The 24,559-nt window shown below is 41.5% G+C and overlaps 3 protein-coding genes across 3 annotated transcripts; all 3 read left to right on the forward strand.

Annotated features, from left to right (window-relative positions):
- The first annotated feature begins 2,798 nt into the window (after positions 1–2,798).
- Positions 2,799–4,846, forward strand: LOC138611313 (tripartite motif-containing protein 16-like). Its single transcript, XM_069684341.1, has one exon. It carries the CDS (start codon positions 2,826–2,828, stop codon positions 4,491–4,493), a length of 1,668 nt encoding a protein of 555 aa, XP_069540442.1. The 5' UTR covers positions 2,799–2,825; the 3' UTR covers positions 4,494–4,846.
- Positions 4,847–11,390: 6,544 nt separating this feature from the next.
- LOC138612255 (tripartite motif-containing protein 16-like) lies at positions 11,391–13,670 on the forward strand. Its single transcript, XM_069685571.1, has 2 exons — positions 11,391–12,470; positions 12,501–13,670. The coding sequence occupies exons 1-2, from the start codon at positions 11,391–11,393 to the stop codon at positions 13,065–13,067; spliced, it is 1,647 nt and encodes a 548-aa protein (XP_069541672.1). The 3' UTR covers positions 13,068–13,670.
- Positions 13,671–20,065: 6,395 nt separating this feature from the next.
- On the forward strand, positions 20,066–22,355 carry LOC138611119 (tripartite motif-containing protein 16-like). The gene has a single exon (XM_069684055.1). It carries the CDS (start codon positions 20,092–20,094, stop codon positions 21,772–21,774), a length of 1,683 nt encoding a protein of 560 aa, XP_069540156.1. The 5' UTR covers positions 20,066–20,091; the 3' UTR covers positions 21,775–22,355.
- The last annotated feature ends 2,204 nt before the right edge of the window (positions 22,356–24,559 follow it).

Genomic DNA, 24,559 nt, shown 5'->3' on the forward strand with positions numbered 1-24,559 from the left:
AAGTGTTAAAACTCTAAAATAGAATCCTAAGCTGAAGCTAAACTCGCTGGGCTCAGTATGAAAGCCAGGTGCAGGGTTGGCAGCTGGCCAAGAAGAACAGGTGTCCCCCCCCAGCCCCTCCTTTTCTGTTGTACAGTGCATGAACGTGCCTAATTGGCCGGAGTAAAGAAGAGGCCTGCAGAAAAGTTGGAAATGGGTCAGGCAAAAACTGAGAGGAAACCGACTGAGGGAAGAGAGCCAGAGCGAGGGGGGGGGCTCCAACAGGTGTTGGGGAAAGCTGAAGCCCAGCGAGGGAGGGGCTTAGAGTATATAAGACCCGAGCGGCTGACCCGTGGGCAGTCTTATCCGGATGGACTCGGGTTTATTTGGTTGTATTTATACGGGAATAAACTCTTTTTGCATCAGATTCTGCCAGTCTCTAGTGTTTGCTTGTCCGAGTTTTTGAAGACTTTGATGATATTTTTTAACCAAGTTTTCTAACCTAGTTTTAAGAGTTTTTCAACCATGTTTTATTATCTATTGGAGATTGAAATTAAGTTGCAGATAAGAGAGTTTGTGGAACTTTTTTGCCACAACAGTTGACGAGGAGGCGTCATGTAAGAGACGCCTGTTTCGCCCCCACCTCTCCTTTGTTTAGCAAGAGTCTCTGCACGCTAATTTTGAGCCTGATCAGAACGTTCATCTACTTCTACGACCTGTTCTCCGTGCGGGTGGGGGCAATGGCTTTGGTCACTGTCTGGAATATGTGTGCTTTAGGTCGTCCACCTCCAGACTGTGAGAAAATGTTTCTCAGAATGAGTTGGAATCTCATCTGTAAGAATAACAATGATGATATTTATAAAACTTGTAGCTTTCTGAAATCTCAGTGGGACAACACAATTTGCAGGAATAGTGCAACGATGTCGTGTAAAACTATACAGATGAAACACGGACTGGGCTTTGGAGGCTCATCGTCATCGTGTTCCTCGTGGATAAAACATGAACCGACTAGAAAATGTTTTTGCAATTATTTATAAAAGTTATTTAAATAGCTGTCAAAAAGTGGCCTCGTACAAACAAACACCCGAGGACAAGTAATCACTGCTTAAATATTGTAAAGATGTGAGTCGTAGCAGTTTTTCTAGTACAAAATAACGATCACAATAATCAGCATCATCAACAAAGGCTGAAATAATGTCAGACAGTAAACAGAGCAGCCGAGTCTGCATCATAAAAACACCCTGTGTGGTCTAAAGAAGCATCTTAAGCTCTGATAAATACAATGAAAGAGCAAGAGAAAAGTATATCTGTCCACCAAAAGCAACTCAAATAAACTCCAAAATACCACAAAGATTTAAAACTCACATGAAACTGATATGATATAAATATAACTTGTCTATGAGCGGATCAGATCACACACAAACAGATGCCCTCGGTCTGTTAAATATTCCTGGTGGCGGTCGCAGGAGTTGGCAAAGATTGCCTGCAACGCTTCCTTAATACGGGACTAAGATTTACTTTGGCTTATAAACGTGATGTTTCTCAGCAGCAGAGACGTGCTGTGTGTAATGCGCTCCACATGGTTAACACCTGATTTATACTTCTGCTGCAAGTCGACGGAGTGGCCTTCAGGTAGCGCGTAAAAACTCGTTCAGTTTCTCTGCCTCTGTGTTGACCTTATTCTTGCTCCTACGTGTACTCCAACAACAATGATGGCGACTGAAATGTTGCGTGTGTGTTAGATTAGGAGCAAATAAATGTGAACAACAGTTTTACTGAAATGACTTGAATGCAGTAAAGAAAGAAGAAGTGGAAGCGACCAGGAAAGAAGGAGGAAGAAACCTGTGATTGTGAATTAATCGGTTGTCAAGAACTTCAATCAATCCCCTCATGTTGGTGAAGTGAACTCTGTCGCCTCCCAGTGGATTCTCAGTGTTTGACAGCTGGTGCTCTCATAAAGCTCCCTTTGTTGTACTGGCTTTATTTACATCACTAATATTGTATGCTCTCTCTTTTTCAATAAGTGGATTATTGATACGATGCATCACTAGTTGGACAGTGATTTAGTGAGTTTTGCCAAATTAGACGTATTTTAAAAACAAACAAATGGTTTTAAACATATTTTAGAAGTGTTAATGAATTTACTGCATCCTTCAACATTTGTTATTGTTCCTATTTGATTTACTATATTGTCTGTACATTATCTGTTTATATGCAGGAGCCTCCACGGACTTGCACAGGAGGAGTTAAAGTGGTGGACAAATGTATTCTTTTTCACATGCATCATCTGATTACAACTGCACACTAATAGTGTTGTATTAACCCTTTAATTCAAAGTGTTTGTACCTCTTACAAATATTAAATAGAGATGGAACATTTTAAAACCATACTCAACTGTTTCCTTAAACTCTTTCTTGAATTTATGTCTCTATTGTTGTTTGTAGACTTTTTGTTCTCGTCACAGTTCTGTCTTTTATTCACTTATTGGCCTTTGGATTTATCTGTAAAGAACATTGTGAGAACAGTTTTTGAAATGTTATATAGAGTTTGCTAGCTTGCTGAAAACAAACAGACAGTGTTTGTTTTCATGTGGAGAAACTGTGCAACGTAACATGAAGCAGAGCTTGATAACCCCTCCCTCTTCTTCCTGCTCTCAAACACAGCCAGCTCCACTCTGACTCAGTCACTTCCTTGTTCCCTCCCCTTCAGATCTACAGTTTGAAGATGGGTGTAACCAACCAGAGCTGACACTCACTACACAAACACATGCTGTGTAGATCAGAGCTCAAACTAGTTTCAGTTCTGAAGGTCAGAAACTCAGACAGTTGTTGTCACTGAGAGGTGAAATGGCGCAGAAAGGAGTTCAGCTGGACCGGGAAACCTTCTCTTGTTCCATCTGTCTGGATCTACTGAAGGATCCGGTGACTGTTCCCTGTGGACACAGCTACTGCATGAACTGTATTCAAACCCACTGGGATAAAGAGGATGAGAAGAGAGTCTACAGCTGCCCTCAGTGTAGGCAGACCTTCACACCGAGGCCTGTCCTGCTGAAAAACACCATGTTAGCAGATTTAGTGGAGGAGCTGAAGAAGACTGGACTCCAAGCTGCTCCTGCTGATCACTGCTATGCTGGAGCTGAAGATGTGGCCTGTGATGTCTGCACTGGGAGAAAACTGAAAGCCTGCAAGTCCTGTCTGCAGTGTCTGATCTCTTACTGTGAGAAAGACCTTCAACTTCATTATGATTCCCCTGCCTTTAAGAAGCACAAGCTGGTGGAGCCCTCCAAGAAGCTCCAGGAGAACGTCTGCTCTCGTCATGATGAGGTGATGAAGATATTCTGTCGTACTGATCAGCAGTCTATCTGTTATCTCTGCTTAATGGACGAACATAAAGGCCACGACACAGTCTCAGCTGCAGCAGAAAGGACTGAGAGGCAGAGAGAGCTCGGGGTGAGTCGACAAAACATCCAGCAGAGAATCCAGGACAGAGAGAAAGATGTGAAGCTGCTTCAACAGCAGGTGGAGGCTGTCAATCGCTCTGCTGATAAAGCCGTGGAGGACAGTGAGAAGATCTTCACTCAGCTGATCCGTCTCATGGAGGAAAGACGCTCTGATGTGAAGCAGCAGGTCAGATCCCAGCAGGAAGCTGAAGTGAGTCGAGTCAGAGAGCTTCAGGAGAAGCTGGAGCAGGAGAACACTGAGCTGAAGAGGAGAGACGCTGACCTGGAGGAGCTGTCACTCACAGAGGATCACAACCAGTTTCTACACGACTACCCCTCACTGTCACCACTCAGAGAATCTACAGACTCATCCAGCATCAAGATCCGTCCTCTGAGGTACTTTGAGGCTGTGACAGCGGCTGTGTCAGAGGTCAGAGATAAACTACAGGACGTTCTGAGGGAGACATGGACAAACATCTCACAGACAGTGACTGAAGTGGATGTTTTACTGCCACAACCACAGCCCAAGACCAGAGCTGAGTTCTTACAGTACTCATGTGACATCACACTGGATCCAAACACAGCAAACACACTGCTGTTATTATCTGATGGGAACAGAAAAGCAACATTCATGAGTAAAGGACAGTCTTATTCTAGTCACCCAGACAGATTCACTGGATGGTGGCAGGTCCTGAGTAGAGAGAGTCTGACTGGACGTTGTTACTGGGAGGTGGAGAGGAGAGGAAGAGGAGTTCATGTAGCAGTCGCATACAAGAATATCAGCAGAGCAGGGGATGAATGTGGATTTGGATACAATGACAAATCTTGGGCGTTATATTGTGACAACAACAGTTATAACTTTATGTACAACAATGTCCACACTCCTGTCTCAGGTCCTCTGTCCTCCAGAGTAGGAGTGTACCTGGATCACAGAGCAGGTATTCTGTCCTTCTACAGCATCTCTAAAACCATGACTCTCCTCCACAGAGTCCAGACCACATTCACTCAGCCTCTCTATGCTGGACTCAGGTTTTGTAATTATGGAGACACTGCTGAGTTGTGTAAAGTGAAATAGACAGAAGTCATTTAAGGGACAGCGGGTTAACTTCTGTGTTTTCATTCTTCAGCTTGATTTTTATTCATGTTTGTTGCTGAGAGCTGATTGTTGGCACATTTTTGTCACCTGTCAATCAAACTTGATGGGCAGTACTTTGACGTCTTCTCATGTGTTCTGTAAATGAGTTCCTTTAAGTGACGCTCCTTCCTGTGTCTGTTTAGCCATGGAGGCTTTCACTGCTCATGATGACCTTTGTTCGTTTTTCTAGGCTGTAAATGGTTTGTGGTTTTTAATAATGATGTATTTGTCAAACGAGAGAAAGAACCAGATCTTGCTTTTAATGTAGATATTTTGTCCACAATACTTTGTTCTTTGCTAGATCAACTTTTGTTCATATCTAAATTAATGTAAAAATGTCCTCTGAGGTATTTTAAACCTTCAATGATCATGATGAAATCAATAAGGAGATTTTTTGACATAGTTTAGATTGTGGTCAAACAAACTGATGGTGTGGATGAAGTGAATCTGTTGATGACATCAGGAACAAGAATCATTGAACAGACTTTACTGATGTGATGTGTGAACAAACTGAAGTTTGACATCATGAATAAACAAACAGGATCAAAGTCTTTTCTTCTCGTCTTCATTGCAGGGTTTCAAACAAAGCTGATGGACAAAATGTCAAATAATATGAGGGTATAACTGAGGCAGGTTTCCTCCTGAAACACCCCAAAGTTCAATATTCATGATAAGAGCAGAAGAGCTCTTTGAGTAAGTCTCTGTGCTTTCAGCTTTCCTCACCAAAAACAGAAACATTTTGAAATAATAGTCAGAATTAATTTGGTGAAATTGAAGTGCTGCCTCACAGATATTATGTCCATGTGGACATTTATTGTCCTGTAGACTTTAATGAAGAGGAAACCTCCGAATGAGGCTGTCAGGTTGATTCAGTGTTTTGCTCACCTTGGCACTGAACCAGTGATTGACTCAGCTTTTTGTAACATGTAAATGTTTTAAAATCAACAATCAATGCAAAATGTGCGCTCTATATTAGGTCAAGTCATAAAATCCTGAAACAATAGAAACACATTTCCCATTCCTAAATACAATTTCAGACCTGAGACTCTTTGCTGCCATCTTTTCAGTGTGACCTGATGTCAGTGTAGCCGGGTGAGTCTCCTCTGAACAAGCTGACATAATGTTGTATTACAGTTATTTAAACCTCTCTTGTTGTCTGAAGCTGCTGAAAGCTCAGTAACATTTGAACAAGTCTTCCTGCAGTGAACATGGCAGCAGGTTCACAACTGATATGTGAAACTGATGCCCAACACAAGAGGGCGCCCTTATCCTGCTAACCAGGGAGCTAAAAACATGTCAAAGCAGTTTGTCTGCACCAGGTAGGAAACGTTCTCATTGTGTCGAACTTTTCTCTTGTCTTTATTTGCACATTTAGTGTTGAAGTAATCTAAAAGTTACTGAAAGTAATCAGTTACGTTACTTTACAATTGTGTGACTTGGATTAAGTTCATGATTTACTGACTTTTAACAGGTAATTAACTGTATTAGAATACATTTTTAAGGTAACCCTCCCAACCTAGACTTTAAGTCAAAAGGAATGCTCCTTTTAATCAAAAGAGTAAAATGTTTTTTGACTGTTCTTGAGTATTTTCTACTTATTAATTTTGCTCTGGGCTATTAATTACAGAATTAACAATCTCTGAGGGAAAGTAATGGTGATTCTTGCGGGCTTTCCGGTTTACATCTGGCATTTAGATTAAGACTTCCAGCCAATACTTCCTTTTGCTGCACTGTTTACAGTCCAACTAGCAACTCAAGAAGTGACCATGTGTTCAGATCAATAGTGAAGTAATATTCTCCCCTCCAGATAGGCTACGTCAGCAAAATAAAAGCTGTCCTTTCTTGGAATTACATCCCCTGGAGGAGCGGCCGTTCATCTGTTTGTGGTGAGTCCCAATTTGACTGTGAATAGTCAGTTACACAGAGGCTGCTCTCTGGCTTACTTCAGCGGTATGAACCCGTAAAAGATTTTCTTGTGATTGACTTTAATTAACGGCTCTTAAGTTTGCTGAAATAACAACATCATGATGCAGATTAGTCAAAATGAAGCTTTGTCAGGTCTGTCCTCGAGGAGAAGCAAACTACTTTAAAATGAGACATTTGTTGAACGGAGGTTGGATCGATCATTTGTGATGCATTCATGGAAACCAGGAAATCTAATCTCTGAACAGCTTTTTTGACACAGTGTCAAGGGAATTTGTCTCAAGTAGAATTTTTGATCTAGAGCCGATTGTTAGCTAAACTTTGCATCAGATATCTGTAAACAGCACTTTTCTGCCAAACAAATACATTTTATTGTAATGATAGATCTCCTTACAAATGTTCACAGAAGTGAGAACAACATATCTACTATAAAAGCAGGTGCTTGTGTCTTAAGAACCATGCAGCCAAAGAGAAACAACAACAGAAAAGACATCATTAAAAATATTCCAAAAAAATCGGTCCTTAAAAATGTCAATGAGCATTGAAAGCCTCAAAGGATGAATAGACCCAGGAAGAAGCGACGCTTGAATTGAACCCAAAGTCCTGTAAATGATTTTACATTAGTTTACAGATCTTAGCACTGGTTTCAGCATAATATAACCCGAGTCCAGCAAAGAGAGGCTGAGTGAATGTGGTCTGGACTCTGTGGAGGAGAGTCATGGTTTCAGAGATGCTGTAGAAGGACAGGATACCTGCATCGTGATCCAGGTACACTCCTACTCTGGAGGACAGAGGACCTGAGACATCGGTTCTGCGCCAGTTGTGCATGAATCCATAACCTGATTCACCATCGAAATCTGGGAGTTCACAATCTAAAGCCCAAGATTTTTCATTGTATCCAAATCTTATTTGATTTTTACACACTCTCTTGTAATTCCTGCTGATATTCTTGTATGTGACTGCGATATAAACCGTCCTCCCTGTCCTCTCCACCTCCCAGTAACAGCGTCCAGTCAGACTCTCTCTACCCATGACCTGGGACCAATAAGTAAATCTGACTGATCTTCACTCATCAATGTTGCTTTTCTGTTCCCATCAGATAATAACAGCCGTGTGTGTGGTGTGTTAGATAGAAATATCTATTGTCGTAAAATCAGGAAAAAGTGAAACAAGTGGGTTTGGTGACACGACACATGAACAAAAAGGAAAGACCTTTAATAAATGGTTTACAACAGAACATGATGGAGTTGTAAGCAGATATAATAAGATTTTATTCATCTGTCAGCAACTGCACGTCCTCCATTAGGAACCTATACGCTGAGTCTGGTACATAAAAACATCCTTATTGTTGTTGTCATAATAATAGTTGAAACACGTGTGCGTACACACTTGCAGACAAATGTGGACAAATGCGTCCCAGACCACCTCCGTATGTGAGTGGTTGGATCTCAATGCGTCCTCAATCCGTCCTGGGTGTGTTTACACCTGTACTGAAGGCTGTCCACTTGTGATCTGATCACGAAAACCACATGTTGATACCAAAGGTGAACAGGGTCAGACTGTCTTACTGCTGCCCACCTGATATGTTCCTGCTTCCTTCAGTTTCTGTGCCATCTTTTTGGTGTCTTTGATGAAAGTATGGACAACTACTAGATGGAAAAACACAGTAAAACTCATGATTCTTTTCTGATAGTCGGGCTACTTGGTTGTTGAGGGAGAACAGTTGGTTGTGTTGGAAAACATTTTGAAGCTTTATAATCAAATGTTTTAGAGTTGAAGTTATATAATCAAAAGTGTTATAATGATATGTTTTAGTTGAAACTTTATAATTAAAGGTTTTAGAGTTGAAGTTATATAACCATAAGATTTATAAATTAAATGTTTTAATGCCTTAAAGTTAAAGTTTTATAGTTAAAATGTCTTAAAGTTAACTTTTCTATAGTCTAAAGCCTTAAAGTTAAAGTTGTACAGTCAAATGTCTTAAAGTTAAAGTTTTACAGTCAAGTTTTTTATAGTTGAGGTTTAACAGTCAAATGTTTTATAGTTAAGGTTTTATATTCTAATGTTTTATAATAAGTTTTTATAATCTAAAGTGTTAAAACTCTAAAATAGAATCCTAAACTGAAGCTAAACTCGCTGGGCTCAGTATGATAGCCAGGTGCAGGGTTGGCAGCTGGCCAAGAACAACAGGTGTCCCCCCCCAGCCCCTCCTTTTCTGTTGTACAGTGCATGAACGTGCCTAATTGGCCGGAGTGAAGAAGAGGCCTGCAGAAAAGTTGGAAATGGGTCAGGCAAAAACTGAGAGGAAACCGACTGAGGGAAGAGAGCCAGAGCGAGGGGGGGGGCTCCAACAGGTGTTGGGGCAAGCTGAAGCCCAGCGAGGGAGGGGCTTAGAGTATATAAGACCCGAGCGGCTGACCCGTGGGCAGTCTTATCCGGATGGACTCGGGTTTATTTGGTTGTATTTATACGGGAATAAACTCTTTTTGCATCAGATTCTGCCAGTCTCTAGTGTTTGCTTGTCTGAGTTTTTGAAGACTTTGATTATATTTTTTAACCAAGTTTTCTAACCTAGTTTTAAGAGTTTTTCAGCCATGTTTTATTATCTATTGGAGATTGAAATTAAGTTGCAGATAAGAGAGTTTGTGGAACTTTTTTGCCACAACAGTTGACGAGGAGGCGTCATGTAAGAGACGCCTGTTTCGCCCCCACCTCTCCTTTGTTTAGCAAGAGTCTCTGCACGCTAATTTTGAGCCTGATCATAACGTTCATCTACTTCTACGACCTGTTCTCCGTGCGGGTGGGGGCAATGGCTTTGGTCACTGTCTGGAATATGTGTGCTTTAGGTCGTCCACCTCCAGACTGTGAGAAAATGTTTCTCAGAATGAGTTGGAATCTCATCTGTAAGAATAACAATGATGATATTTATAAAACTTGTAGCTTTCTGAAATCTCAGTGGGACAACACAATTTGCAGGAATAGTGCAACGATGTCGTGTAAAACTATACAGATGAAACACGGACTGGGCTTTGGAGGCTCATCGTCGTCGTGTTCCTCGTGGATAAAACATGAACCGACTAGAAAATGTTTTTGCAATTATTTATAAAAGTTATTTAAATAGCTGTCAAAAAGTGGCCTCGTACAAACAAACACCCGAGGACAAGTAATCACTGCTTAAATATTGTAAAGATGTGAGTCGTAGCAGTTTTTCTTGTACAAAATAACGATCACAATAATCAGCATCATCAACAAAGGCAGAAATAATGTCAGACAGTAAACAGAGCAGCCGAGTCTGCATCATAAAACACCCTGTGTGGTCTAAAGAAGCATCTTAAGCTCTGATAAATACAATGAAAGAGCAAGAGAAAAGTATATCTGTCCACCAAAAGCAACTCAAATAAACTCCAAAATACCACAAAGATTTAAAACTCACATGAAACTGATATGATATAAATATAACTTGTCTATGAGCGGATCAGATCACACACAAACAGATGCCCTCGGTCTGTTAAATATTCCTGGTGGCGGTCGCAGGAGTTGGCAAAGATTGCCTGCAACGCTTCCTTAATACTGGACTAAGATTTACTTTGGCTTATAAACGTGATGTTTCTCAGCAGCAGAGACGTGCTGTGTGTAATGCGCTCCACATGGTTAACACCTGATTTATACTTCTGCTGCAAGTCGACGGAGTGGCCTTCAGGTAGCGCGTAAAAACTCGTTCAGTTTCTCTGCCTCTGTGTTGACCTTATTCTTGCTCCTACGTGTACTCCAACAACAATGATGGCGACTGAAATGTTGCGTGTGTGTTAGATTAGGAGCAAATAAATGTGAACAACAGTTTTACTGAAATGACTTGAATGCAGTAAAGAAAGAAGAAGTGGAAGCGACCAGGAAAGAAGGAGGAAGAAACCTGTGATTGTGAATTAATCGGTTGTCAAGAACTTCAATCAATCCCCTCATGTTGGTGAAGTGAACTCTGTCGCCTCCCAGTGGATTCTCAGTGTTTGACAGCTGGTGCTCTCATAAAGCTCCCTTTGTTGTACTGGCTTTATTTACATCACTAATATTGTATGCTCTCTCTTTTTCAATAAGTGGATTATTGATACGATGCATCACTAGTTGGACAGTGATTTAGTGAGTTTTGCCAAATTAGACGTATTTTAAAAACAAACAAATGGTTTTAAACATATTTTAGAAGTGTTAATGAATTTACTGCATCCTTCAACATTTGTTATTGTTCCTATTTGATTTACTATATTGTCTGTACATTATCTGTTTATATGCAGGAGCCTCCACGGACTTGCACAGGAGGCGTTAAAGTGGTGGACAAATGTATTCTTTTTCACATGCATCATCTGATTACAACTGCACACTAATAGTGTTGTATTAACCCTTTAATTCAAAGTGTTTGTACCTCTTACAAATATTAAATAGAGATGGAACATTTTAAAACCATACTCAACTGTTTCCTTAAACTCTTTCTTGAATTTATGTCTCTATTGTTGTTTGTAGACTTTTTGTTCTCGTCACAGTTCTGTCTTTTATTCACTTATTGGCCTTTGGATTTATCTGTAAAGAACATTGTGAGAACAGTTTTTGAAATGTTATATAGAGTTTGCTAGCTTGCTGAAAACAAACAGACAGTGTTTGTTTTCATGTGGAGAAACTGTGCAACGTAACATGAAGCAGAGCTTGATAACCCCTCCCTCTTCTTCCTGCTCTCAAACACAGCCAGCTCCACTCTGACTCAGTCACTTCCTTGTTCCCTCCCCTTCAGATCTACAGTTTGAAGATGGGTGTAACCAACCAGAGCTGACACTCACTGCACAAACACATGCTGTGTAGATCAGAGCTCAAACTAGTTTCAGTTCTGAAGGTCAGAAACTCAGACAGGCGTTGTCACTGAGAGATGAAATGGCGCAGAAAGGACTTCAGCTGGACCGGGAAACCTTCTCTTGTTCCATCTGTCTGGATCTACTGAAGGATCCGGTGACTGTTCCCTGTGGACACAGCTACTGCATGAACTGTATTCAAACCCACTGGGATAAAGAGGATGAGAGGAGAGTCTACAGCTGCCCTCAGTGTAGGCAGACCTTCACACCGAGGCCTGTCCTGCTGAAAAACACCATGTTAGCAGATTTAGTGGAGGAGCTGAAGAAGACTGGACTCCAAGCTGCTCCTGCTGATCACTGCTTTGCTGGACCTGAAGATGTGGCCTGTGATGTCTGCACTGGGAGAAAACGGAAAGCCTGCAAGTCCTGTCTGTTCTGTTTGATGTCTTACTGTGAGAAACACCTTCAGCCTCATTATGATTCCCCTGCCTTTTCAAAACACAAGTTGGTGGAGCCCTCCAAGAAGCTCCAGGAGAACGTCTGCTCTCGTCACGATGAGGTGATGAAGATGTTCTGTCGTACTGATCAGCAGTCTATCTGTTATCTCTGCTCTGTGGACGAACATAAAGGCCACGACACAGTCTCAGCTGCAGCAGAAAGGACTGAGAGGCAGAGAGAGCTCGGGGTGAGTCGACAAAACATCCAGCAGAGAATCCAGGACAGAGAGAAAGATGTGAAGCTGCTTCAACAGCAGGTGGAGGCTGTCAATCGCTCTGCTGATAAAGCCGTGGAGGACAGTGAGAAGATCTTCACTCAGCTGATCCGTCTCATGGAGGAAAGACGCTCTGATGTGAAGCAGCAGGTCAGATCCCAGCAGGAAGCTGAAGTGAGTCGAGTCAGAGAGCTTCAGGAGAAGCTGGAGCAGGAGATCACTGAGCTGAAGAGGAGAGACGCTGACCTGGAGGAGCTGTCACTCACAGAGGATCACAACCAGTTTCTACACGACTACCCCTCACTGTCACCACTCAGTGAATCTACAGACTCATCCAGCATCAAGATCCGTCCTCTGAGGTACTTTGAGGCTGTGACAGCGGCTGTGTCAGAGGTCAGAGATAAACTACAGGACGTTCTGAGGGAGACATGGACAAACATCTCACAGACAGTGACTGAAGTGGATGTTTTACTGTCACAGCCAGAGCCCAAGACCAGAGCTGAGTTCTTACAGTACTCATGTGACATCACACTGGATCCAAACACAGCACACACACGGCTGTTATTATCTGATGGAGACAGAAAAGCAACATTAATGAGAGAAAAACAGTCTTATTCTAGTCATCCAGACAGATTCACTGGATGGGAACAGGTCCTGAGTAGAGAGAGTCTGACTGGATGTTGTTACTGGGAGGTGGAGTGGAGAGGAAGAGGAGTTAATGTAGCAGTCGCATACAAGAATATCAGCAGAGCAGGGAATGAATGTGGATTTGGACACAATGACAAATCTTGGGGGTTAGATTGTAACAACAACAGTTATAACTTTTGGTACAACAATGTCCAAACTCCTGTCTCAGGTCCTCTGTCCTCCAGAGTAGGAGTGTACCTGGATCACAGAGCAGGTATTCTGTCCTTCTACAGCATCTCTAAAACCATGACTCTCCTCCACAGAGTCCAGACCACATTCACTCAGCCTCTCTATGCTGGACTTTGGTTTTATGGCTTGTTTTCATATGGAGACACTGCTGAGTTGTGTAAAGTGAAATAGACAGAAGTCATTTAAGGGACAGCGGGTTAACTTCTGTGTTTTCATTCTTCAGCTTGATTTTTATTCATGTTTGTTGCTGAGAGCTGATTGTTGGCACATTTTTGTCACCTGTCAATCAAACTTGATGGGCGGTACTTTGACGTCTTCTCATGTGTTCTGTAAATGTCTGAGTTCCTTTAAGTGACGCTCCTTCCTGTGTCTGTTTAGCGATGGAGGCTTTCACTGCTCATGATGACCTTTGTTCGTTTTTCTAGGCTGTAAATGGTTTGTGGTTTTTAATAATGATGTATTTGTCAAACGAGAGAAAGAACCAGATCTTGCTTTTAATGTAGATATTTTGTCCACAATACTTTGTTCTTTGTTAGATCAACTTTTGTTCATATCTAAATTAATGTAAAAATGTCCTCTGAGGTATTTTAAACCTTCAATGATCATGATGAAATCAATGAGGAGATTTTTTGACATAGTTTAGATTGTGGTCAAACAAACTGATGGTGTGGATGAAGTGAATCTGTTGATGACATCAGGAACAAGAATCATTGAACAGACTTTACTGATGTGATGTGTGAACAAACTGAAGTTTGACATCATGAATAAACAAACAGGATCAAAGTCTTTTCTTCTCGTCTTCATTGGTTGAAAGCTGTCCTTGGATGCTGTGAGTCTTCTCAACATCACTTTAGTTGCTGCAGTTTAAAAAGCCAGCGTATCTTATTTTGAAATACAAATCTTTGCAGAATCCAGAATCTCTCCTTAAAGAGACTCTGGCTTCTGCAGCTCAAACTCCCACAGTTCTGTTTTTGAAATTCCAGATGGTAAGAGAGAGACGGGGTGACAGAGAGGGGAGTCAGAGGGTGCCGTCTTCTCTGCCTCAGTTTCATCGGATAAACTGCAAACTTCCAGTTTTTAATCTGTCAGTGGATGTTTTGGATCCTAAAACCTGCAGCTCTCGAAGGAAAATCATCAAATGTCCTGAGTGTTGTTTGTTTTGATCATTTATTAGTACGACTAAGGAGACAGCTCAACGTGTGAAGCATGACAGCAAATGTATCCAAGTATATTGTATTGTATTGTATCACATTGAATCCTTCCCCATATTGTGCCTTCTTAGTTTACAAGAGATAAAAGTCATCTTAAACCAACAATCTCTAAGATTTCAGTTTCATTCTCTTGGGCACCACCTAATGGCAATAAACGGTAATTGTAAGGGCACACTTCCCAATCTAACCAGACGTCCACGGTCGGCTCCGGTTGTAACTCTTGATTTTCCTGGCTGACGGTCGCTTTCCTTTTCAGACTGTTTGCTTCATCTGAGCGTCGAGTTTGTTTCTTTTTCTTTGGATTTTCACTTCTTGTTGAAGTTGTATCTGTAGTCATCCATCTTTTCTTTGTTTGTTCAGCCATAGTAGATTAGTAGTAGATGTGCACATGCACACTCGCGCCGAGCTTTATAGGGAATCATGCATTTAGGCAGAATTAAAGCATTGTTTTATCAGCAGAAAATATCGGCAGTAAAACGTCATTTTCAAGCCATACTCTGCAGATACCGATAACGTGCCGATATCATCGTGCATCCCTCGAACAAACTGTTAAAAAGTGGTCAGAGAAATAATATAGAAATCTGCAACATTACGGACACATTTTTCACAGACATGCTCAGAAAAGTCCAAAAAGACAAGACAGTGGCTCCTCAGCAGTGCCTAAATCTTTACTTTTCAGTAAGAGACATTTTTTTCCTCCAAATTAAACAGTTTTACATCAAAACACAGAGTAACTTAAATTATCTGTAGCTGACATGTACGCATGATTCCAGTCTCGATGGAAGAATAGACCAAAAAATAAAATACAAATCAAGATGAGAAACAACAAACAGAAGCGCTCTTGAACGCAGCCTCCATCCCACGTCTGTTAAAGGTGTCGTTAGGCAAAGTTAACTGTCCAAACCCCAACACGATGGGGTCATGGATTGTCCACAGCTGTTAGCGTAGCACGAGTGTTAATGAGTTAAACCACAGTGAGTTGATAAAGACATCGAGTCTTGTTCCAGTCAGTCGGTGTGCATCCGTTATTATACCTCTGAAAGAATCAACAACCACGAGCGGGTCCATTTTTACGACAAGATGCAACCCTTGGCGAAAAGAAGAAAAGTGGCACTGTCAAAACGGGCGAACAGGAGGGAGGAGACGAGAGCTGAGGCGACCGACAGGCTGATATGAGGTGTGATGCTCCATGTAGAAGTCCATGAGAAGAAAGGAGCTCCTCAAAACGCCACAACAGGAGCGTTTGTGTGAATGATACAGGAGAGGTGTGCGCAACTCGCGGCCGCCAGAATGAGAGATCCCTTGGAGAGCGGTACCATGCAGTCTGAAGGTACCGCACTTCAGAAGAGAGTCACCTTTGCATGGGTCTGGAGTTTTTCTGGGTGGTACATTTTATTTAATCCACACACGCACACATTCACAGTTCAGGGATGCCCAGTTTGTAATCAGCCTCTCAAAAGTTAAGAGGTCAAACATGCCGCGACCTCTGCAGGTAACGGCCGCAGAGTCACAACGCACGAAAAAACTGCTCCTACAGTCAGTGGTGTCACATTGTAGATTTCTCCGCATGTGAGAAGTCTTTGATGGACTTTCAACAACAAGAAAATCACATCTTCAAATAAAATTAAAGAAACACAAAGCCCGAGATGGCAGGCGCTCAGCTATGTACAGGTTAAACTGCCCAGTAAAGACAAAAACAACAGTTGAGTTATGCCACAGTTATTGGTTTTCTTTGCCACATCAAAATGCAGTCAGACATGTGATCAAATGGTTTAAACAGACATCTCAATCTGCGCATGTTTCTGTTCTGTATGCGCCAGAACACTCGCTCTGAAACACGTAAAAAAACAACAAACTGTGATTCCAGTTGAGCCTCTGCTTCCCCCAAAAACAAAACAAAGAAAAGCCCAAAAACAAAATGATGTCTACATGTATTTCTCAGGAGAGGAAGAGATGAAAGCTGATGAACATGAGCAAGAAACCTTCAAAGGACAAATCAGCATGAAAAAGGTAACGACACGACAACACTGAGCAGGTTTCAATGGTGTTATCAGGCTGAGCGGATGTCTGTCGGGTAACTGCAACGACACTCTGGTGGTGATTTTTCAGCTCAACCTGCAGCGACGACGGCTAATCCAACTTTTCCCTCAATTCCCCCCTGAAATTTGCCGTCACCTTGCAGGCGGCTACATGAATTAATCCCCCACCATGAGTGTCGTTGAAGCTGAACGTGTGAAATGACTCGAAATCTGCTTCAAATGTGCTTTACTGTGCTCCGTTTTCAATATGGGAGTCAAACGTCAGATCGCCTTGAAGCACAGCGTGTCTGAAGACAGAAGACAAAACTGGGACGTGTCCATCAGGCGTCTTGCCTCTTTTTAGCTGGCTCAAGGAGGTGCAGCTCGTAGAGGAGTGAAAGGTCATAGCGACATCAGCGTGTCGATATATGTGGCGGTAATGAAGAGAGCTGAAGTCCTGCAGAATTTACTTTTTAGCCTCTTGCTTTCAGCTTGTGGATTTCATGACAGATTCTCCTTCAACTGTTTAAAAAGCTGAAAAAAAGTAAGGTTTTCTTTCCACATTCAAGCAAGAGCAAGACCTGACCCCTAGGCGGCAATTTCACCCAATGCAACTTGTGTTTGACTCGAGGGGAGCACTCAAATCGAGCACTGATTAGGCACGGACATCATTTGAACCTGGCCCGACTCTGCTTCCGGATCAGTCTGATGTAAACGGACCCGAGTGTACCTGTGAGACCTCTACCGCACAGGACAGTAAAATCTGAACCCCCCTTTATCAATCAGGCTCAAATACAGCAGCGTTCAACAACTACATCTCCCATGAATCTAAGCCAAACATGATTCTGAGCTCACAAGAAGAGGTGGGTATCTAATGTTGAAGTACAGTAAGCTGGCGTACAATGTCTGCTCTGATTTGTAACCTTGTTTGCTCAGATTGTTGCTCATTTACGGCTAAATTCTGCCAATTTTACATTTGATTAAGCAAAGTTTATTTCTTAATAAGTGAAAATCTTTTAGTTTTTTAAAGGACGAACACGTTTCCTCTTTTCAAGGTAAAAAGAAATTAAGAATAATCGGTCGAATACAGTTATAAATGTCCTGAGAGTTCAGGGGAGAAAAAGCATTCCACTGTTAGGTGTGTATGTTAAACACAGAGCGCGAATCAGGATATGATTAGCCTAGCTTAGCATAAAGCTAGGCTAGCCTGTCTCAATCTAAAGTTTAAAAATGAGCCTAACAACCCTAAAGCAGGAAACGTGCTAATCAAGAAACAAACAGCAAAGGAAAAACATTCATTTAGTTACATAAGGGAACTATTTCTGCTCATTTCAGCGTTTATGTTCATGCATGTATTTAGCAAAACAACTCGTGTATCAATGAGCTTTTAGGAGGTCCATTTTTCACCAAGCTCGCTCTTCCCTGTCTCTGTGCTAAGCTAGGCTAAACTCATCCTGACACTAGCTCCACACACACACGAGAGGTACTGATCTTTTTGTCTTGCGCTCAGAAAAAAAGCCTAGACTAACAATGACAAAGTGCTCAATTTTTACCATCACACAGTAAAAAAGAGACTCATTATTGAACATGGAAAGAAAACCACAAATGAAGTTTCAGCGTTTAAAAACAAAAACTCTTGATGAGAAGAAACATCATCATGAGGCAGAACTTCAGCTCTCTGTCTTATTAGTTATACCGACTAACATTAGATATTGTCATGCTGCCCACCTCGCATGGACACAATGCAGTCACAGTACATTTCATTGAGTATTAGTGTCATTGTCTACATGTGACTGTTTCCCCCTGGAATTATTCCAATTCTGTTGGGAAAGCATGAACACTTTAAAAGCCTTTTAATGCAGCTTTAACCTTTTAATGTTCTTGGTATTATAACAGCAGTTTTTAAGGAAGATCACTTTGCACGTGCGGTTGCTGCTGCTGCACAGTGACGGCTAAAAATCTGACATGTAGTGCTTTTTTTTTCTCCAGCCAGAGCTTAAAAGAGGATGTTGGTGGACACGCAGCTTTGTTTTTAGGATGCTTGTCAGTACCACAGGCTCTTTCCAATTAGTGCACAGTGAAAGAGGGAGGGGCTAAGGGCACACCTGTACACTCAACCGCCCACACAGGTAGGAAAAAATGGAATGAAAGACAACAGGGAAAAAAAGATGTACAATCAGACAGCCTGCCCACCCTGCAAAGTGGAGCAGAATTCAAGCTCCGCACACCCAAACTAAAAATAAAAAGTTCAACACAAATATTTCAAAAAGCACAACATGACGTTTTTTTATATCCTACATCCAGCTCGATAGCGACATTAATAGTTCAACAAGATCAATATATCTTTATAATCATTTTAAGGTACCTCTTATATTTTTAGAGTATTTACAACTGTACAAGCAAAGCACACTTCAAAGTGCACACATTTAATACAGTATTGACTAGTTTTGCATTTACAAGGTTTATAATTTCCCCCGGAGAAAACAACAACCTGAAACTACAGAACAAGAAACAAAAGGAACAATCAAAAGTTTTCTTTTCGTACATTTTACAAAAACAGAACAGAAAGAAAAAGCTGCTGGACTTGTCCTCTCTCTCTCTCTCTCTCTCTCTCTCTCTCTCTCTCTCTCTCTCTCTCTCTCTCTCTCAGTAAGACTTGTGACGTCTGTTACCACTTCATATTTTCCTCGTGTCAAGCTTTGTTTACATTTTGGGGATTTTTTTTTTAAAGAAATAAACTCTATGCTTGTCTTGTATAAAAGTTAAGTCATTTTTCAAGTTTAAATAAAATTCAAGTTTCTCAAACACTGGACGGAATTTTTTTCTTACATTTTGCGTATACATAGAGACCGCGATGCATCTCTATTTTTTTCGTCTCGCTAAAAAGAAAACTTAACGATATTTCTCGTGGAATAAACAGCATTGTTTATAAATAAGTGGATATGGTGCGTTTTTATCTCTTTTTCCATTTCCACCAATGAGAAAAATAGCAAAACAAAAATAATCGACCCATCCAAGTGCATCTTAGTCCTTCAAAAAAATGTTTTTATTTTTTAGCAAACTCAAGATTTAGCGTCCAAATCAAAAGCAGCTATGAGCAGGAGTACAGGCTTGTAAATGAAGCTTTCCCTTCTCCACATGGGCTCCTGTGTTCTCTTAGTGGGATTACCCAGAATGCTTCTTGTTGCAGGAAGACTTTGGCGAGACATGCGAGGTCCCACGTCGTGTAGGTTAATATTGTGTCTATAGTAGTGTTTTTTTTAAAAGAATGTTTTGCATGAGGTGATGACTTCAAAAGATAAACCAGAGCACACCGCAGATGCGCAGGGAGGGAAATGCACTTCAAGTCCGTCACGTTGCAAAAAAACAAACTTTTGACACTTTATAATTTAAGTTTCATCATTCTTCTGTCATTTGGAGCCATTTGAAAACACGTGTAGCAGCATTTTCACCACTCTGATTTGATACGTGAATTCAGCAGTTAAAGTGTTTGATGACAGTTTACTTTGATGACTTTAAATTCTCAGTCAGCTGTTTTTAAGCAGTAAAATAAGTTTGAACAGAATCTGATGACCAAGTAGAGAAATATGCAGCCATCACCAGAGACCTGAAGAGTCGACAAGTATTTTACAACTTAAAGCTGCAAATGTTTCACATGTGGAGCAGGTTTTAACTGAGGCTTCATGTAAATGAGGAAACAAAGTTCAAAATCCACAGCGCCGCTCCTCTTCTGGGAATCACAGCTTGATAACCCCTCCCTCTTCTTCCTGCTCTCAAACACAGCCAGCTCCACTCTGACTCAGTCACTTCCTTGTTCCCTCCCCTTCAGATCTACAGTTTGAAGATGGGTGTAACCAACCAGAGCTGACACTCACTGCACAAACACATGCTGTGTAGATCAGAGCTCAAACTAGTTTCAGGTCTGATGAAGTGAAACTCAGACAGTTGTTGTCACTGAGAGGTGAAATGGCGCAGAAAGGAGTTCAGCTGGACCGGGAAACCTTCTCTTGTTCCATCTGTCTGGATCTACTGAAGGATCCGGTGACTGTTCCCTGTGGACACAGCTACTGCATGAACTGTATTCAAACCCACTGGGATAAAGAGGATGAGAAGAGAGTCTACAGCTGCCCTCAGTGTAGGCAGACCTTCACACCGAGGCCTGTCCTGCTGAAAAACACCATGTTAGCAGCTTTAGTGGAGGAGCTGAAGAAGACTGGACTCCAAGCTGCTCCTGCTGATCACTGCTATGCTGGACCTGAAGATGTGGCCTGTGATGTCTGCACTGGGAGAAAACTGAAAGCCTGCAAGTCCTGTCTGCAGTGTCTGGCTTCTTACTGTGAGAAACACCTTCAACTTCATTCTGAACTGGATCCATTAAAGAAGCACAAGCTGGTGGAGCCCTCCAAGAAGCTCCAGGAGAACGTCTGCTCTCGTCACGATGAGGTGATGAAGATGTTCTGTCGTACTGATCAGCAGTCTATCTGTTATCTCTGCCCTGTGGACGAACATAAAGGCCACGACACAGTCTCAGCTGCAGCAGAAAGGACCGAGAGGCAGAGAGAGCTCGGGGTGAGTCGACAAAACATCCAGCAGAGAATCCAGGACAGAGAGAAAGATGTGAAGCTGCTTCAACAGGAGGTGGAGGCTGTCAATCGCTCTGCTGATAAAGCCGTGGAGGACAGTGAGAGGTTCTTCACTCAGCTGATCCGTCTCATGGAGGAAAGACGCTCTGATGTGAAGCAGCAGGTCAGATCCCAGCAGGAAGCTGAAGTGAGTCGAGTCAGAGAGCTTCAGGAGAAGCTGGAGCAGGAGATCACTGAGCTGAAGAGGAGAGACGCTGACCTGGAGGAGCTGTCACTCACAGAGGATCACAACCAGTTTCTACACGACTACCCCTCACTGTCACCACTCAGTGAATCTACAGACTCATCCAGCATCAAGATCCGTCCTCTGAGGTACTTTGAGGCTGTGACAGCGGCTGTGTCAGAGGTCAGAGATAAACTACAGGACGTTCTGAGGGAGACATGGACAAACATCTCACAGACAGTGACTGAAGTGGATGTATTACTGTCACAACCAGAGCCCAAGACCAGAGCTGAGTTCTTACAGTACTCATGTGACATCACACTGGATCCAAACACAGCAAACACATATCTGTTATTATCTGATGGGAACAGAAAAGCAACATTCATGAGTGAAGAACAGTCTGATTCTAGTCACCCAGACAGATTCACTGGATGGTGTCAGGTCCTGAGTAGAGAGAGTCTGACTGGACGTTGTTACTGGGAGGTGGAGTGGAGAGGAAGAGGAGTTTATGTAGCAGTCGCATACAAGAATATCAGCAGAGCAGGGAATGAATGTGGATTTGGATACACTGACAAATCTTGGGCGTTATATTGTGACAACAACAGTTATAACTTTATGTACAACAAAGTGAACACTCCTGTCTCAGGTCCTCTGTCCTCCAGAGTAGGAGTGTACCTGGATCACAGAGCAGGTATTCTGTCCTTCTACAGCATCTCTAAAACCATGACTCTCCTCCACAGAGTCCAGACCACATTCACTCAGCCTCTCTATGCTGGACTCAGGTTTTGTAATTATGGATCCACTGTTGAGTTGTGTAAAGTGAAACAGACAGAAGTCATTTAAGGGACAGCAGGTTAACTTCTGTGTTTTCATTCTTCAGCTTGATTTTTATTCATGTTTGTTGCTGAGAGCTGATTGTTGGCACATTTTTGTCACCTGTCAATCAAACTTGATGGGCAGTACTTTGACGTCTTCTCATGTGTTCTGTAAATGAGTTCCTTTAAGTGACGCTCCTTCCTGTGTCTGTTTAGCCATGGAGGCTTTCACTGCTCATGATGACCTTTGTTCGTTTTTCTAGGCTGTAAATGGTTTGTGGTTTTTAATAATGATGTATTTGTCAAACGAGAGAAAGAACCAGATCTTGCTTTTAATGTAGATATTTTGTCCACAATACTTTGTTCTTTGCTAGATCAACTTTTGTTCATATCTAAATGAATGTAAAAATGTCCTCTGAGGTATTTTAAACCTTCAATGATCATGATGAAATCAATGAGGAGATTTTTTGACATAGTTTAGATTGTGGTCAAACAAACTGATGGTGTGGATGAAGTGAATCTGTTGATGACATCAGGAACAAGAATCATTGAACAGACTTTACTGATGTGATGTGTGAACAAACTGAAGTTTGACATCATGAATAAACAAACTGGATCAAAGTCTTTTCTTCTCGTCTTCATTGCAGGGTTTCAAACAAAGCTGATGGACAAAATGTCAAATAATATGAGGGTATAACTGAGGCAGGTTTCCTCCTGAAACACCCCAAAGTTCAATATTCATGATAAGAGCAGAAGAGCTCTTTGAGTAAGTCTCTGTGCTTTCAGCTTTCCTCACCAAAAACAGAAACATTTTGAAATAATAGTCAGAATTAATTTGGTGAAATTGAAGTGCTGCCTCACAGATATTATGTCCATGTGGACATTTATTGTCCTGTAGACTTTAATGAAGAGGAAACCTCCGAATGAGGCTGTCAGCTTGATTCAGTGTTTTGCTCACCTTGGCACTGAACCAGTGATTGACTCAGCTTTTTGTAACATGTAAATGTTTTAAAATCAACAATCAATGCAAAATGTGCGCTCTATATTAGGTCAAGTCATAAAATCCTGAAACAATAGAAACACATTTCCCATTCCTAAATACAATTTCAGACCTGAGACTCTTTGCTGCCATCTTTTCAGTGTGACCTGATGTCAGTGTAGCCGGGTGAGTCTCCTCTGAACAAGCTGACATAATGTTGTATTACAGTTATTTAAACCTCTCTTGTTGTCTGAAGCTGCTGAAAGCTCAGTAACATTTGAACAAGTCTTCCTGCAGTGAACATGGCAGCAGGTTCACAACTGATATGTGAAACTGATGCCCAACACAAGAGGGCGCCCTTATCCTGCTAACCAGGGAGCTGAAAACATGTCAAAGCAGTTTGTCTGCACCAGGTAGGAAACGTTCTCATTGTGTCGAACTTTTCTCTTGTCTTTATTTGCACATTTAGTGTTGAAGTAATCTAAAAGTTACTGAAAGTAATCAGTTACGTTACTTTACAATTGTGTGTCTTGGATTAAGTTCATGATTTACTGACTTCTAACAGGTAATTAACTGTATTGGAGTACATTTTTAAGGTAACCCTCCCAACCTAGACTTTAAGTCAAAAGGAATGCTCCTTTTAATCAAAAGAGTAAAATGTTTTTTGACTGTTCTTGAGTATTTTCTACTTATTAATTTTGCTCTGGGCTATTAATTACAGAATTAACAATCTCTGAGGGAAAGTAATGGTGATTCTTGCGGGCTTTCCGGTTTACATCTGGCATTTAGATTAAGACTTCCAGCCAATACTTCCTTTTGCTGCACTGTTTACAGTCCAACTAGCAACTCAAGAAGTGACCATGTGTTCAGATCAATAGTGAAGTAATATTCTCCCCTCCAGATAGGCTACGTCAGCAAAATAAAAGCTGTCCTTTCTTGGAATTACATCCCCTGGAGGAGCGGCCGTTCATCTGTTTGTGGTGAGTCCCAATTTGACTGTGAATAGTCAGTTACACAGAGGCTGCTCTCTGGCTTACTTCAGCGGTATGAACCCGTAAAAGATTTTCTTGTGATTGACTTTAATTAACGGCTCTTAAGTTTGCTGAAATAACAACATCATGATGCAGATTAGTCAAAATGAAGCTTTGTCAGGTCTGTCCTCGAGGAGAAGCAAACTACTTTAAAATGAGACATTTGTTGAACGGAGGTTGGATCGATCATTTGTGATGCATTCAAGGAAACCAGGAAATCTAATCTCTGAACAGCTTTTTTGACACAGTGCCAAGGGAATTTGTCTCAAGTAGAATTTTTGATCTAGAGCCGATTGTTAGCTGAACTTTGCATCAGATATCTGTAAACAGCACTTTTCTGCCAAACAAATACATTTTATTGTAATGATAGATCTCCTTACAAATGTTCACAGAAGTGAGAACAACATATCTACTATAAAAGCAGGTGCTTGTGTCTTAAGAACCATGCAGCCAAAGAGAAACAACAGAAAAGACATCAATAAAAATATTCCAAAAAAATCGGTCCTTAAAAATGTCAATGAGCATTGAAAGCCTCAAAGGATGAATAGACCCAGGAAGAAGCGATGCTTGAATTGAACCCGAAGTCCTTTAAATGATTTTACATTAGTTTACAGATCTTAGCACTGGTTTCAGCATAATATAACCCAAGTCCAGCAAAGAGAGGCTGAGTGAATGTGGTCTGGACTCTGTGGAGGAGAGTCATGGTTACAGAGATGCTGTAGAACAGGGGTATTCAACTAAAATTTAAAGAGGTCCAGTTCGAGAAAATTTCTTGAAGTAAAGGTCCAGAAGATCATGATGGC

This window comes from Semicossyphus pulcher, unplaced genomic scaffold (assembly GCF_022749685.1).
Source record: "Semicossyphus pulcher isolate SPU_LCO1_2020_fin unplaced genomic scaffold, fSemPul1.0.p SCAF_7, whole genome shotgun sequence".
In the NCBI taxonomy this organism is placed as follows: Eukaryota; Metazoa; Chordata; class Actinopteri; order Labriformes; family Labridae; genus Semicossyphus; species Semicossyphus pulcher.